Here is a 14,555-nt window from a genome sequence, read left to right on the forward strand (position 1 = left end):
TTGATCTTCCGAAGAGTACGTTTTTTTTATTATCTTTTTCGATTCTTTTCCGACCCCGGTCCTAATGCCCCGGTCGAGAGGCGGCTTTCCCGCCGTTCCCGAAATCCCCGAAGTATATATTTTACAGCGGCGGCCCGGGCGCGAGCTCTTTTCACATACAACCTGGCGCAATTGGAGTGTTTAGTCTATTTGCACTTCTTTTCCTTCTTCTTCTTTTCTTTCTTTCTTTTTTTAACTTGCGTGGTACCTGTCTCCGTGTCTATATCTGCCACTCACCATTCGCTTTGCCTGCGAGCGTTCGACCGTCGCCCCAAACTCCCCCCTCCAATTACTCCCCTCCCCCTCCACCCCTCCCCCTCCAACACCGGGCACTGCATGCTGTGTGTGGAAACTGGCGCTCCGGGGCGATGCGCGAAGCTTCGGACCTTTGTTGAAAGTTACATCGACAAAGGAACACGCGAATTGAGCCCGCTTGCAGGTTGCGTGGCGCGGGGAACGAAATTGAAAGAAAGTACAGAAAGAAAGAAAAACGAAAACGATACAAAGAAAGAAGTTGAAAGAAAATTTGCTACGCATACATTCGGAGGAGAGCAGACTTGTGTGTGTAGCCGGGTGGCGTAGCTTTATCCGTGCGCTGCGTAATTTACACCGACGTGGTTCCTCGGCTTGTCTTCATCAAAAGAGGGAGCAGGGAATACTGCGCGCTTTTTTTTTCAGTGCCGAATGAAACGGGGATTCAAGAAGAAAAGAAAATAATAATTCGAGACAGCGAGTGGTCCGGCTACAAAAAGAAACCCTGTGAGGGCGCTTGCATTGCTTTTCGTTTTGTCCTAATCTTTTGTCCTCGCTGATAAAACTCTATGTTGCATTTATTTAGCTGTATAGCATACGCCTTTTTTGATTCGTTCGACACCGTCTTTGTACTACTTATATTCTTTGTAGGAGGCTGGTGAAGAGGCCATTTGGAAGTCGTCGATTTTTGAACCGGCACGCAAACGAATGAAGACAGCGGGAAGAACAATAGGACAAGCTCTTGTCCTCTGTCGTCCCTGTCGTTCTCGTTCGTTTACACGCCGATATAAAATGTCGTATTACGTTGTCGGACAAGATTTATTCACTTTGGTATTCGTGCTTTCAAGGCGGTGTGTGCACACATGACGGGGGCACGTTGCGAGTTTTTATAACGCGACTTCCATTTGAAGTGTGCGTATACCAATGGTCTTCGGCCTCTTTCGAATACGTTAAATCAGCCAGTGCTTCACCGTCGCCTATACGAGCCATATATATATATGTTAAGACCGTACATTTCGCGGCTGCAGACTTTTTAGTGCCTGACTCAGGAGTAGATGCGTGAACATGCGAATTAAGATCGTGGCGTCTCCTCAAACGGCGCGTATTGTTATGTTTCAATTTCGTCATCGAAACGAAGCAAGTTGATTCGGCTCCTGCGTGCCTGCCGCGTGTACTTTTTGAAGCGAGCGCTCTGTAGTTGGCGAGCGAGACCTTGACTCGGTCGGCCTCGCAGAAATTCGTCAGCGAACTCGAGGACTACCCCAAGGTTGAGAGTGGGGCTATTTGGTGCTGCATAAGCGATGTTTTCCCAGCGCATTACACACTATGAGGCCTCCACTGTAAGGCCTGACAGAAAAAAAAAAAAAATTGTTGTAGGAATTGCGTTGTACTTCTAATACGTTTTATGGCATTCAATATAATTTCCGCTGAAATGCGATTGAATGTTAACGTATGCCCGCACAATCGTAAATGCGTGTAATAAGCCCAGGCTAGTAGTGAGTGCGTGTGTGTAGTCTCTCTCAATCGTCGCAACCAGCCTCACAGGCTGGCGTTGGAATGATTCAGTTTGGGAACAAACATGATTAATACAGTGCACAGACTAGGTTACGAAAAAAACTCAGAAACTGTAAAAGTAAAGCCATCAAAACCGGAACGCACTTTTGTCAGGCCTTAGTTCGCGGGCACCGGTAGAGGTGTACGGAAACAGCCTATCGGCAAAATATACAACAAACTAGAAGGACAATCGCGATATAGACTCGGCATTCAGGTATAGAGGGAGAGGTTGTGCACGTGCAAGAGGGCATACGCAAGACAGGCAGCAGTAATCCATCATACACAACATGCGAACAAACAGGTTCAGTCCGAAATGAGAACACGGCACGTATACATAAATACAACAACAATGTCGCCGCCAATCGCCGTGCACGGTCTCAGAGCACCCACCGCACTTCTCTGCTGGCATGTCGAGACGAGTGATTAATGACGAATGTCGACAGCCGGCGATGCGGCTTAAAGCGAGATGTCCCGATTGCAGCGATCATTTCGACGAATAGCTAGCTTTTCTCGCTCTTTTTTTTATACCGACGTTCGCTTGTGGAATTGTGACCTTCAACTAACCGTCTCAACTGGGCAGCATCAGCGAGACGACACTGCAGTGACGTCATAGCGGCACGAAACTGTCGCTGAGCTTAAACACTTTAAAAAATAAAGGCGTATAGCTGGTCTTGTTTTACATTTACTATACTTCGTTAAGCCTTCTGTTGTCGCATTAATCTTAAAGTTACAGAATGTTTTCGTTGCTAAACCTATAAGTTACTATACGCTGACCTCTAGACTCGACGAATTTGCGATTCAGCGCCCTGAAATTTGGACATCAAGGTGTAGCAAATTGCGATCTGTTTTATTTCGAGCTTGACTGAATCAGTACTCTATATGTACTTGTAGCAATACGTTCATCTCTTTCTGAGTGCGATATAACTTACGAAAATGTCGCAATGGCCATCAGGTCAGCGGCGTCATAATGTAATGAGTTCGTCGATTAGTTAACATGGCTGGGACTTGACAACCTTCTCTTGTGTATTCCCTTTATTCTAGCAATACGTCTTATCTCTTCGACCAGTCAGAAAAGGCAAAAAAACATGAAATACTCTGTTCGACTAGCTACGCTCACGGCATCTTCCTTCTTTCCACACGTCCTCAGAGAAGACGTGCTCGCGCTTTCGACGTTATTGCACTTCGCACTAGAGCCTTATACCACCAATCCTGGAGGCTTTTCCTTTTTTCCTGCGCCCTTGTTTCTTAGCTTAGACCAACGCGAATGCAAAATAAGCTGCTACAGCAAGTGCCATTTCTAGTTCCAGAATTTAGCCGAGTCACAAGTGAAGCTTTGCCGGAGGTCGATGCCCGCCGTGCAAAAGAAACGATAAAGAAATAATAAACGAAGCGACTTTTAGCGCAAGTCGTAACAACAGCGTGTCTCTTTTGATTTGTGGCCTGCTCAACGGCGTGTTATCACAATGCGACTAAAGTTTTGATTCTCAACGCGCCACCTCACTTCTACGGTGGCACAGGTTCGGGCATCAACCGACTCCCGCAGCTCGGCTTCCCCTCAATACATTCTGGATGATCCCTGTTCTTCAGCAGGCGCGAATCCGAGGTTCGAAACGCGTGCGCCACGTGATACGTCGTTTCGCTAGAAGTCAGCGTTATTAGAACATTAAATTTAGACTGCCGTGAAAGCTTATGCGGCCCACGGGCCGCGCTGGCAATCCGGTAACTTTTGGTTCGTGGCCCAGTCTGAGGGCAATGCGGAAGACGATAATTTGTTAACGAAAACACTGCTGACTCCCTTTTCGTGACGCGTATTACTGATCCGCATTGCTGAGTTTTTTCCTCGACACTCGCGCCTCATTGAAAATCTCAGTGTGATTACATCCGGCAACTTGTCTGACACCTTGGGAATGGCATGATACGTATCATGCCATTCCCACGACAGTCAAACGCCAAGTCGATTTTGGAACCTCGGAGTGGCGCCGCCGACCAACTTTCGTACCGGAAAAGGGCTGTGCGAACAGAAATCTCGGACTGGGCACTTGCATGGCGCAGCGATATACCATCCTTGTGGTCATCAATCTGAACGTCGTCCCAGAATAGACATGCGAACTTCACGAGACGAGTGATGGAACGGGCAGAGACTGACCTTGTCAAAGTCGCCGCAAGCACATCCGACGCACAAGAAGACAATGCGGGGGTCAAGGTACGAGGACAAACAAAGAACAGAAACGAAATTAAACGGGCGCGCCGGTTAATCCCAGGTCGTCTTTAGGAGTTGGAGGAGGCTCGCTTGTCCGCGAGCCCCGCTGACAACGTGGCACAGCGGGGCGACGACTCACTCTCGAAGAAGGCTGACTCTGAGGTGCAGGGTCGGCGACGACCTCTTCTGGCGTAGACGGACGCTTGGCGACTTTTCCCCGGTGTACGGGGAAGATGACGCTCGGATGCCTTCGTCCTCGGTGCGGTTGTACTGTCGGGTCGAAGACCCGCTCGGTGCCGACGAGGCGGCCAAGAACCACGGGAACTGTCGTCTTCGTCGAAGAAGATGCGAGACGGCTACGTTACGGACACGGCGGAGCGCACAGGACGCACTGTGAAACCGACGAACGTCGGCGCACCTCCGAACTGAACACTTTCCGGAGGCACACACAAAAACACACACCTCCTGAAGTGATGGAACTGGTGCAGCAAGTTCCGCGGAAGAAGTAGTAGTTCCGGAAGAAGAAAAAAAAAGGATATTACGGAACGCGCATGACACGGGAACGTCCCGCACTGTTTGCAGCGAAGAAGCAGGTCCGACGCGTCACCGGCCGGTGGACCCCGTTGTTGTAGTATTGTCTTGCATCCCTGTCGGCGGGGCGCGGCCGAAGGCGCGAAGGCCAGTCTTCTTCCCTCTTGTGTAGGCTGCGAATGATGCTCTCCCGCAGGGGCCCGGGACAGGGGACGAGAAAAAAAGTTCACGTAGCGCGCACACACGGAACTGTCACGAAGACACTGGCAACGGCCGTGTGCCGCCGCTGCTGCTGATCACTTGCTTTGTGGCTGCTGCTGCAGGTGTAGCTGATATGCTGTGTTCGGTCCTCCCAAGCGAGACTTTGGGAGGACCCGAGGTCGGTGCCTGCCAGGCTTGCTTCTGCTTCCCCTTCTTGTTTTCGTACTTCGCGGAGAGCGACGACGCGAGGCCTGCCGAGGGGCGACGGAAAGAGAAAATTGCACGTATGTTCAAAGGAGGGAGGGAGCAAGCGCGCGAACGGCGCGCTGCCATCGTCGTCTTGCGTCTGGTGGTACACCAATACGTGGCTGCGTCTCCGATGTATTTCTTTCGCTGTTGCCGCGGGCAGTCCTCGGGCGGCGTGTGTCTTCTCTGTTGTGTCTTTGTGTAGCGTGTGACTTTGTGGACCCGTCGCGAGGCTCGCGTCGAAGAGCTTGCAGCCGACACGCGCGCACCCTCTCCGGGAAGGAGCGAACTACTGTGATGACGTCTCTTCGGGTGTCCGCGTGCCGTGCCTCCCTCGTCAGTGCGGGAGCAGGGGTACAAGTCTTCGGGGGCTCGCCTTGCCGAACAGCGGGCCCGGCTCAAGCGGGCGTCAGCGTGAACGCCACGGTCATGGGTTGGGACACCTTCTGGCAGACGGGCAGGTATACGAGCGACGGCACGAACGTGTCGTTCTTGGCGTCCTCCGACTCGGGCTGCGCTATTAGGAACGGTTGCATGATGAAGGTGCCGGCCGAGGGCGGGCTCTGCGGCATGGCGTACGTCATGGGCAGCTGGCCCGCCGCCTTGGTGGGCGTCGGCGTCCTGGTGGGCTTGCCTTCGTCGTCGGTAGTGCTCGCCGCGGCGGGAACCGAAACGTCCGGCTGGCTGCCGACGCTCTTCTCTTCGGCCGCCTCCTCCTGGTGCTGCTTCATGATATGTATCTTGAGGATGTTCCAGGCCCTGGTGGCGAAGCCGCAGACGCGACAACGGAACGGTCGGCCGCTCTTGATCGGCCTTTTGGCGTCGTGCGCTGTGTAGATGTGGTTGAGGCAGAGCTCCCGCGAACGGAACTTTCGGTTGCACTTGCTGCAGCGGTAGCGCTTCAGCTTGGACGGCTGCTGCTGCGTGGGGGCGGGCGCCGCGGAGGACGCCCTGGCAGGGTCTGCCGAGGACAGGTCTTGGGGCTGCTCCTGGGACGTCTTGGGCAGTCTGATCGAAGCAGCGGCACTGGCGAGGCTGGCCGAGGCGAGACCCGCTGCGCGGTGATTGAGAAGGTGACGCTGCAGCGAGTGGTTGTAACGGTAGGCCCGGTGGCAGATGCGGCAGACGAAGCGCTTCTCGCCTTCCAGATTGACTCCCGTGTGCCTCTTTTCGTGCGCGTAGAGGTTGGAAAGCCATCGCGTAGAATAGACGCAGTAGGAGCAGTGGTAAATGCGGGTGCTGCCGCTGCCACCTAGCGCGGACGCCAGGCCGGGCCGCTTGAAGAGGTGCGCGGCCCTGTCGGCAGGGTGCGGCGGAGCAGCGCCGTTCAGCTTCACCGTGTCTTGGGCCACGGCAGCCAGGGATTCCGAGGCAGCGGATGCCGGCGAGCAGTTCATCAGGCCCAGCTCCTCGCTCGTGGTGCGGTGGTCTTTGATGAGGTGAATCTGAAGGGCCACCTTGTCCGGGAAGCCCTGTCCGCAAATGATGCACAGCTTCGCTGCGCCCGGAGGAACGCTGTCCATGCGGCTGTAGACGTTCTCCTTGAGCATGTCGCTGTGGTCGTTCACCATATGCGTCTTGAGCCACTTGATGCTCTTGAAGCGCCTGTCACACAGCGGGCACACCTCTGTGTAGTGGTTGAAGCTTCGGTTGCTGCCGTCGCTCACTTCGCCAGGCTGGAAGGAGGTCGGCATCTCTCCCCTGTCCGCACTGCTGCCTCCCGCTGAGCTGTGGTTTGAGTTCTCCTTGGCCGGATCCTCGATGATGCCGTGCGTGTTCTGCTTGTGAACCTTGAGGAAATACTTGCTGCACAGCTCCTTCTGGCAGATTTCGCAGGTGACGCCGCCGATGACGCTGTTGCGGGCCGCCTCGGCAGGGTGTTCGTCTAGGTTTATGCCGTGCATCTTCAACATGTGGGTCTTCATGAAGTACTTGTTGCACAGCTCCTTGTTGCAGATGTTGCAGTAGTTGCGCCCCGTCACCGAGCTCCTGGCCTTGTCGGGCGTCGGCACCGATGGCATCGCCATGGACAAGAGCGGCGGTGGCGGCACGGGAACCAGCGGGCCACTGACCTTGCTGACGGCGTTCTTGGCTTGGCCTACGTCGTCTTTTTTGGGAGCCGAAGCCACGTCGATATCCATGTTGATGCCATGGATGTTCTGCTTGTGCGTCTTGAGGAAGTACTTGCTGCAGAACTCTTTCTGGCATATCTCGCAGAAGGCCTCCGAGTCGAACACGGGCGACGGAAAGGCGACCGCCGAGAACGGCGGCGGCGGAAGGTCTCCGGGACCCCTTTGCTGCTGCGTGGAGGCAGCGCTCGCGGGCGATGAGGAGCCCGGTGCCAGACTGCTGCCGTCCTCGTTGAGGAGAACGCCGTGTTCGTTCATCATGTGCGCCCGTAGGAAGTACTTGTTGTCGAACTCGGTGCGGCACACGTTGCAGACGACCTTGTTCTCGTTGGCGATGGAGGCCGTCAGGTCGCGTATCATGCTCTGCAGCTTCTGCAAGTCTTGGCTCGCCGCGTCCTCCGTATGGCAAGAAGCGCCACCGCCGGAAGCTTCGGGCTGCCGGCCCAGCCGCAGGACGTCTTCGCGTGGCGTGGAACACAGGGCCCTGACCTGGATGTTGCTGCCGCCGCTGATGGGCGAAGGCGGCTTAGACTCCTCGTCCTCTTCCTTCACGTACGGAACATTGTGGGTGTAGAACTTGTGCATCTTCAGCAGGTACTGGCTGGAGAAGGGCCTGTTGCAGATCTCGCAGGTCAGGTCCGCTGTCGGCTCGAAGTCGCTGGCGAAGGTGGACTTTAAAACTGCGGATTCCGGACTGGTCCCGCCTCCCGCTGTTCTTGAGGGAGTCGTCAAGTTCTCGGGTGTATCTTGAGGAGTCGACATGGTGGCGGCGGCACCGACGGGCGGTGCCATGGAAACTGCCGGCGGCATCAGGTGGTGTGACATCGAGTGCTGATGATGCTGTGGGCCCAGCGGCGGGTTTCCCTTCGGCGCATCTGTCGCCGGTATGCCGTGCTTGTTCTGCTTGTGGGTGCGGAGGAAGTATTTGTTGCAGAACTCCTTGCAGCAAATCTCGCAGAATGCCTCCGCGTTGATAACGCCCATCTCTCGAAGCTTCTCCGGCGTGAACACGGTGGTGGAACCGCTCTCTGTGCTTGAAGAAGAGTTCTGGTTGAAGAACGCCGGAAGCGACTTCGGGTCGCCGCATACGGAGGAACTGACGATGGGCGAGTTGCTGGACGCCGACGTCACCATCGTTCCTGTCGGTGGCGTGAGACTCGGCATGCTGAAGCGGCCGTTGACGCCCGGATACAGGCTCGAGAAGTCCATGCGGAACGGATCGGAAGGCGGCTGCTGTTGCTGCTGTTGCTGCTGCTGTTGTTGCTGTTGTTGCTGCTGCTGTTGTTGCTGTTGCTGCTGCTCAAGAGGCATCGGGCCACCGTTCTTGTCGTTTCCAGTTCCCGCTGCCATGCCCGCTGGATCTGTGGAGGTGGAGCCCGTCGGTGACGTGCTCATCTTTCGCTCGACAATATTATCGGCGGAGCTACTCTGCTGTGGTTGCTGCTGCTGTTGTGGAAGTTGTTGTTGCTGCTGCTGTTGCTGCTGAGTTGTAGGGTCCACAATGCCATGGATTTTCTGCTTGTGCTTCTTCAGGAAGTATTTGTTGCAAAACTCCTTCTGGCAGATCTCGCAGAAAGACTCCATATTGATGATACCTTGACGGCCGGCCATGCTTGGATCAGACATGGGCCCCTGAAGCATCAGTTGCATGGACGGTGGGCCACTCAGTCCCGGCGGAAAGAAACCCGGTGCGTACGGGGAGCTGACCAGGGACTCCACCGAGTAGATGCCGTGCTTGTTCGCCTTATGAGTCTTGAGGAAGTACTTGTTGCAGAATTCTTTGTTGCACAGCTCGCAGAATGCTTCCGGGTTGAAGATGCGCATGCTACCCGAAGGCGCCGAGCTCCCGTTCGGCATTGGCGTCGACGCGTTCTGGCCTTGCTGCTGAAGCACAGGAAACAGGAACGGCGCCATTGGATTGGGGAACATGCCGAGCGGGACAGGCAGGCTGCCGGGCTTGACTTCGTTGCCGCTCTGTGAGATCGGGATGAGGGGCGGCATCGCTGGGAACGGGAACGGGTGATTCTTGGCGAACTCTGCTGTCTCGCTGACCGTCGGCTTCCGGTCCAGGAACGGCGGCGGGTTCTGCATCTCCAGCGAGCTAGTCGAGCCAGAGTTCTTGTCCCCAGCGGCGGCCGCAGCCGCAGCCGCGGCGGCGGCGAACGCTCGATTGTAGCTCGCTTGTTGCTGGAGCTGCTTCTCGAGGAGCTTCTGCACGTGCTCTTCCTCGATGTGTAGCCGGAGCTGGTCGTCAGTGGCGAAGCCGGCGTTGCAGTGGTGACAGCGCAGCGGGCCCGCCGCTTCCGAAGGCTCCCCCCCGTTCGACTCGTCCCTGCGGCGACGCTTGCTGATCTCGAGGTTGAGGACGCCCGAGTCGACAACCGTGTCATCGCTCTGCGCCGCGGGGCTTGTCGCCGAGCCCGGGACGTCGTCGATACAGTCGTCGTCGGTGGGCGACCCGACTGGGTCCGTTGCCGCGGCGACGACCAGGTCATCGGGGCCTTCCGGAAGGACCACGGGCGACGTGTGGTAGCGGACGGGGTTGCTTTGCTTGCGCCGCTTCTTGGCGCGGGGCTCGTCGGCTCCGGTGCGGCCCGGGTCTGTCTGGTAGGCGAGCGGGTCCTCGTCGCCGGATCCGCCGGCGACGTCGGCGTGGCAGGGCGCGGCCGGTGGCGACACGTCTCTCGGCGGTGGGGACATTCCCGCCGTCCCGTCGGCCGGGTAGCAGTCAAGGTTCATGGGTTGCAAGGCGGGGGCTGCGACTAGCGGGCCTTCGCAGTCCCTTGTCGTTTGTCGATTGCGGTACGCCTTCTCGCGGTTAGTGTGGTTGCTTGCGGACGACACGACCCAGCGACGACCCTCTTGCGGTCGTATGTCGGTTCGGAGCGCGCCTCGCGCTCTCCGCTCGGGTGGCTCTGGCCGGAGCGGCGCTGACTACATGGCGGTCACGACCGGCCTCGCTGGCTCTGGGCGGATCGAGTGCGACGCATCTTGGCTCCCTCCCGGTCCCCGAGTAGACTGTGCTCGCGCTGTCGCTCTCTTGAGTGTTGTGGTGCGGTTGTAGTTCTTCGTCGTCGTTTTCTTGTAGTTTCTTGTTTTTCTTTTTACGGGTGCTGCGAGCCTGGCTTGTGCTTGTGTGTTCTCGCTCCCTCTCCCGTTCTTGCAGGCCTGCGCATAACGAAAGGAAGAAAATAAATTAACACAATAAGTTCTCGTAACTGAAACAAGGAAATGCATGACGTAATATGTTCACAGCAGAATTTTCTGAGACAACTTTGTAGGAGCTTTTCTTGATAGACCAAATCGTGGCGGTAAATACTGATATTACAGGAAGAAGTACGCAGAGATATGTGACGCAGCGATCAAAACGCTGTCAAGGCATAACATTTGTACACAACGGGGTACTCAGCAAGACCCAAAGGCTTCTTAGGTCTTGCTGCGACCCAAGTAGCTTGCGGTATCCAAGCGGAAAGCAAGCCTTTTGGTTCCTCTAACCTAAAGCTCTTTTACGCTCTGTGGCGCTCACATTCCCGGCACCGCGTTGTCACAAAACATGGCCGTCACATTGAACAAATAATGCCAGAACACGCTGTGCTGATGCGTTTAGCTTCAGTACGGTTCAGGTGGTCTAAATCACTTGCACATTACTGGTTTGTCGATGAAATTTCAGACACCGTGGCAGAGCTGACATGTCCGTGCCACTTTCGCCTGCGGCCACTACGGTCAATTCACACAACTATCTCTGAGCAACAATTTGGCTGCGCGAAGCAATATATCATTACAATACAGGGCACACGAGACAGAATACGCCCCGCGAGGAGCCTCGTAAGCGGACATCTGCGCCAGAAATCAGACTGATTAGCTTCGTTATCCGACAGATTTCGAAGACGTGCAATAGATCTCGCTACAGCAGAGGCGGAATTTCGTGGCGTAACCGCAACCTGTTCCCTTATCCGAACTGCCGTAAAAGAGCGCGTTTATAACGATGCACGCGATATGTTACGGCGACGGCGACACATTCAAATACCAAACGAATGGAGCTTTGTGCGAAGAAGGCTGATAAATACGTGAGTTGTAGCTCTTCAATAAATTAGAACGTTTCGGCACAGCTCGGAAGAGAAAATGGTGACTCAGATGCATTTAAGCAGTACAAACGGTCGCCATCTTTAATAGCTCTGAGGCGTGTGTGCTGCTAAAAAAAAAAAAATTAACTGCCCTCAGTTGAGAACTCCAAACAGCTTTGTTTCGCTGTTCCAAACAGTTCTGAATATCGCATGGAACCGGTTCGAATCAGCCCGCGTAGGTACACCCAGGCTGCTCGTCAGCGCTCTAGTGGTGCTGAACACGGGTATACTCAAGATCAATGCGAGAACAGTGTCATTTCGTGGCTGGTGATATAGGCATTCTACTCGAGAGAGATAGCGCGGAGAGGAAAGGCAGGGTGGTAAACCAGACGTGCCGAGTCCGGTTTGCCAACCTATAAGGGAAAGGCAGAATAGAAAGTGTAAGATAGGGAGATGACACTTCAGTAGGTCGCACAGCCGTTCCACAATCGGTCACTGAGGCTGGTGTACGTTCTTCCAAAGGCTCTATAACATTTTCTGAAACGAAAGTTCTTGGACCCTGATAACATTCTATTTGAGTTTTGTGTTATACGACGGCCTTATTCGCAAACGTTCGTCGACTGTAAGCTTCTCATATGCTCCGCCGAGCGGAAAGGGTTCTCTGATGGCGGGGTTTGCCACCGTATTCAGAAATGCGTCTTAACTTGAAGCCCACGCTTGACTTGGTCAAAACAATGCCAGGGGCGGACGTGCCCAAAATGTGCTCATTTTGCCTTTTCTTGGGCGCGTTCACGTCAGGCGTTATAATTACGAAATCAGGCACGCGCCTCAAGGCGAGTTTCTGAGATCGGTAATGAAAGCATATTAGTAAACATAGTTTCCTATAAAAATTATTACGTGGAAATCCGGAGCTAGTGCCTATATAAAAGCTAGATGCAGGCATGGCGGTTTAGCTGGCACTGGAATGATGGCTATAGTGCAGGCATTTCTGTATGGTTCATCCCTCTGGCTTCAAAACGAGTTTGCGGCTACGCAAGTTGATCACATTCAACAATATATTTAGATGTAAATCCAATAATTTGCAATGCATATGCACGTTCCCATTCCCATTGGCGTCACGCGTTTAGAAAACAGCGATTGCTGGGAAATTTGGACCAATAAAGGCGGTTTAATTGTGACAAGTAACGCATCAAGAACGCCTGAAGCTGCAAACAGGAAGATAAGACAAATCCTTCTTACTATGTCTGTCGTTCCCGTGTTAGCAAAACGATTCGCAGCGCCCTCTAGTAACTTCAATGTGAAATTCCATGACAGGAAAGGAATGTTGCTCAAGCTATGCCCCTCATCAAAAGAATTGCCGGTGGCGGGTGCAATAGCAGCGCAATGGACACTTCTGTCGAAATGCTGCGTGCCACAGCGTAGAAATGATAGCGGATTTCTTGTAGACTTGCGTGCATCATAATCAGAAAGTGGTTTTGGCACGTAAAACCCCATAATTTAAGATTTCTGGTAGACTCCTTGTCTTCGCGGCCTTGTCAAAGTCTACGTAATGTCTCGAGACAAACGTCACTTGAAACTCTTATTACCTCTGACCTATTGCGGTTCGTAGTATGCTGATCGGTTCATTTCCAGACAGTTTACGCGCATTATTCTTATCGGTTATTTCAAAAAAAAAAAAAAGTTTACGCACATTAGAAGAAAAAGAAAAAAAGAAAAACTGTGAGGTCACGAGCTTGTGGGTTGTCTATTGACAATCTATATACTTCACCAGCGAGACGTCTGTAAACTTTCTATACAATGTCCGAATAATGTTTTTTTTTAACTTTTTGCGATTGGTGAAGTCAAGAGTAGCAATCATATCGATGAGTGCAGCTAGGCTGAGTTTGGAAGGAAAGAAGCGTGGTTTGAAAGCGACCGCTCGGACCTCATGAGTGGGGCCGACAGTCCCGTAGTCTAACAATGAAATCGAACCCTCCACGGCGGCTCGGTGGCCACTGCGTTCTGCGAGTGAGCAAGAGGTCGCCGGTGCGACTCCCGCGGTCTCGGCGGCCGCATTTCGACGTCGACGAAATGCAGAGACGCTTGTCGGCAAGGCTAATCCCCGTCCATGCGTCATTCGTAGCCCGAGCGTTGCTTTGGGACGTTGAACTATGTAAATAAAGAGAAGTTCGAGTACACACATAGTTTTTAACTATGCAACGGCTGTTGATTAGCTTCTCACACCGACGTTTCAGTAGATGTCACATGGCTGTGCAGAGGCCTAAAATCAGTCGCTGTACAAGTGTGCAACACATATATGTGTTTTACAGTTACAACAAAGACTAACCTAGCGAGGTGTGTTATCAACACAAAGGTTATGCTATGAAAGGGTTGATATGCTGGCTTGATGTACTCGTAGAAGAGTCTGTTGCTGGGCCTGTTGGTACACACCTTTAGAAAAGATGGAACCCGGCCTTTCCTGCCGTTTGGGTCTTAAAGGCTGGGTTCCATCGTTGATATACGCTTTGTCATTGACCGCACCTTCGGCTACATCATACCATTTCATGGCGCTATTCGGCCATCCCCAGCACTTGAGCCATAAAACCCGATATATCGTAAACTACATTTCAGTACAAGTGTTTCTCGATTTATTGATATTCCGGACATATAAATCACGCGGTGAACAATATAGAACAGGTATAATGAAACGATTCCTTTCGCTCGATTCTATTCCCTTCCTATCATCCTGCGTTAACGGCCGGCCGATCCCAGTGATAACATGGGCGGAGCGCTGCTCGGACCACTGAAAGAACGCGGAATATATGTGACGTCTAAAGCATGGCGACCATGACGTGTTTCCGGCTCTGCAATCACTCCCGGCGTGTGAAGCCCGCTAAAGCATAGCCTTTGATGTCTCGTTCTCTTACTCAGACGCAAGGGTCGCGGGGTCGTGGATTTGGACACCTCCTATAGCGCTGGGACAGAATCGTTATGTTATCTCTGCCCAGGGAGTCGCAAGGCGGTGCCAGCTAGTTCGTCCCCTGTGTGACGCAACACTTTTGAGAGGAAGGAATAGTTCCCAGCGCATCGGTACGGTAGTTTGTGATATTTGCACTTACTGCAAATACTTGAGTGCTTATTTGAAATGCCAGACACAGCCGGATACAGTCAACTGTCGATCAAACAATGTAGCAGCGCGATAATCAAATCTGAACGCCCGAAGTGCGAGAATAATTCACAGGAAAACTCAATATCTCGTGGCCTTTTAATCATCTGACTTTTCGCTCAGAGCTCGAATGCATTTAGAACCAATACAGTATAACGCCCACTGAGTGTCGATTTATCTCTGAGCTGCCACTT

The 14,555-nt window shown here is 53.4% G+C and overlaps 1 protein-coding gene across 2 annotated transcripts in view; it reads right to left on the bottom strand.

Annotated features, from left to right (window-relative positions):
* Positions 1–2,546: 2,546 nt before the first annotated feature.
* The window catches only part of LOC126517409 (uncharacterized), a 212,648-nt gene continuing 200,639 nt past the window's right edge, over positions 2,547–14,555 (bottom strand). For both annotated transcript variants that reach the window (XM_050167117.2, XM_050167115.2), the window contains exon 2: positions 2,547–10,320. In XM_050167117.2, coding sequence (XP_050023074.1) covers positions 5,422–9,891 — 4,470 coding nt within the window. In that variant the 5' untranslated portion in view covers positions 9,892–10,320 and the 3' untranslated portion in view covers positions 2,547–5,421. The remainder of the gene's footprint in view (positions 10,321–14,555) is intronic.

This window comes from Dermacentor andersoni, chromosome 11 (assembly GCF_023375885.2).
Source record: "Dermacentor andersoni chromosome 11, qqDerAnde1_hic_scaffold, whole genome shotgun sequence".
Taxonomy (NCBI): Eukaryota; Metazoa; Arthropoda; class Arachnida; order Ixodida; family Ixodidae; genus Dermacentor; species Dermacentor andersoni.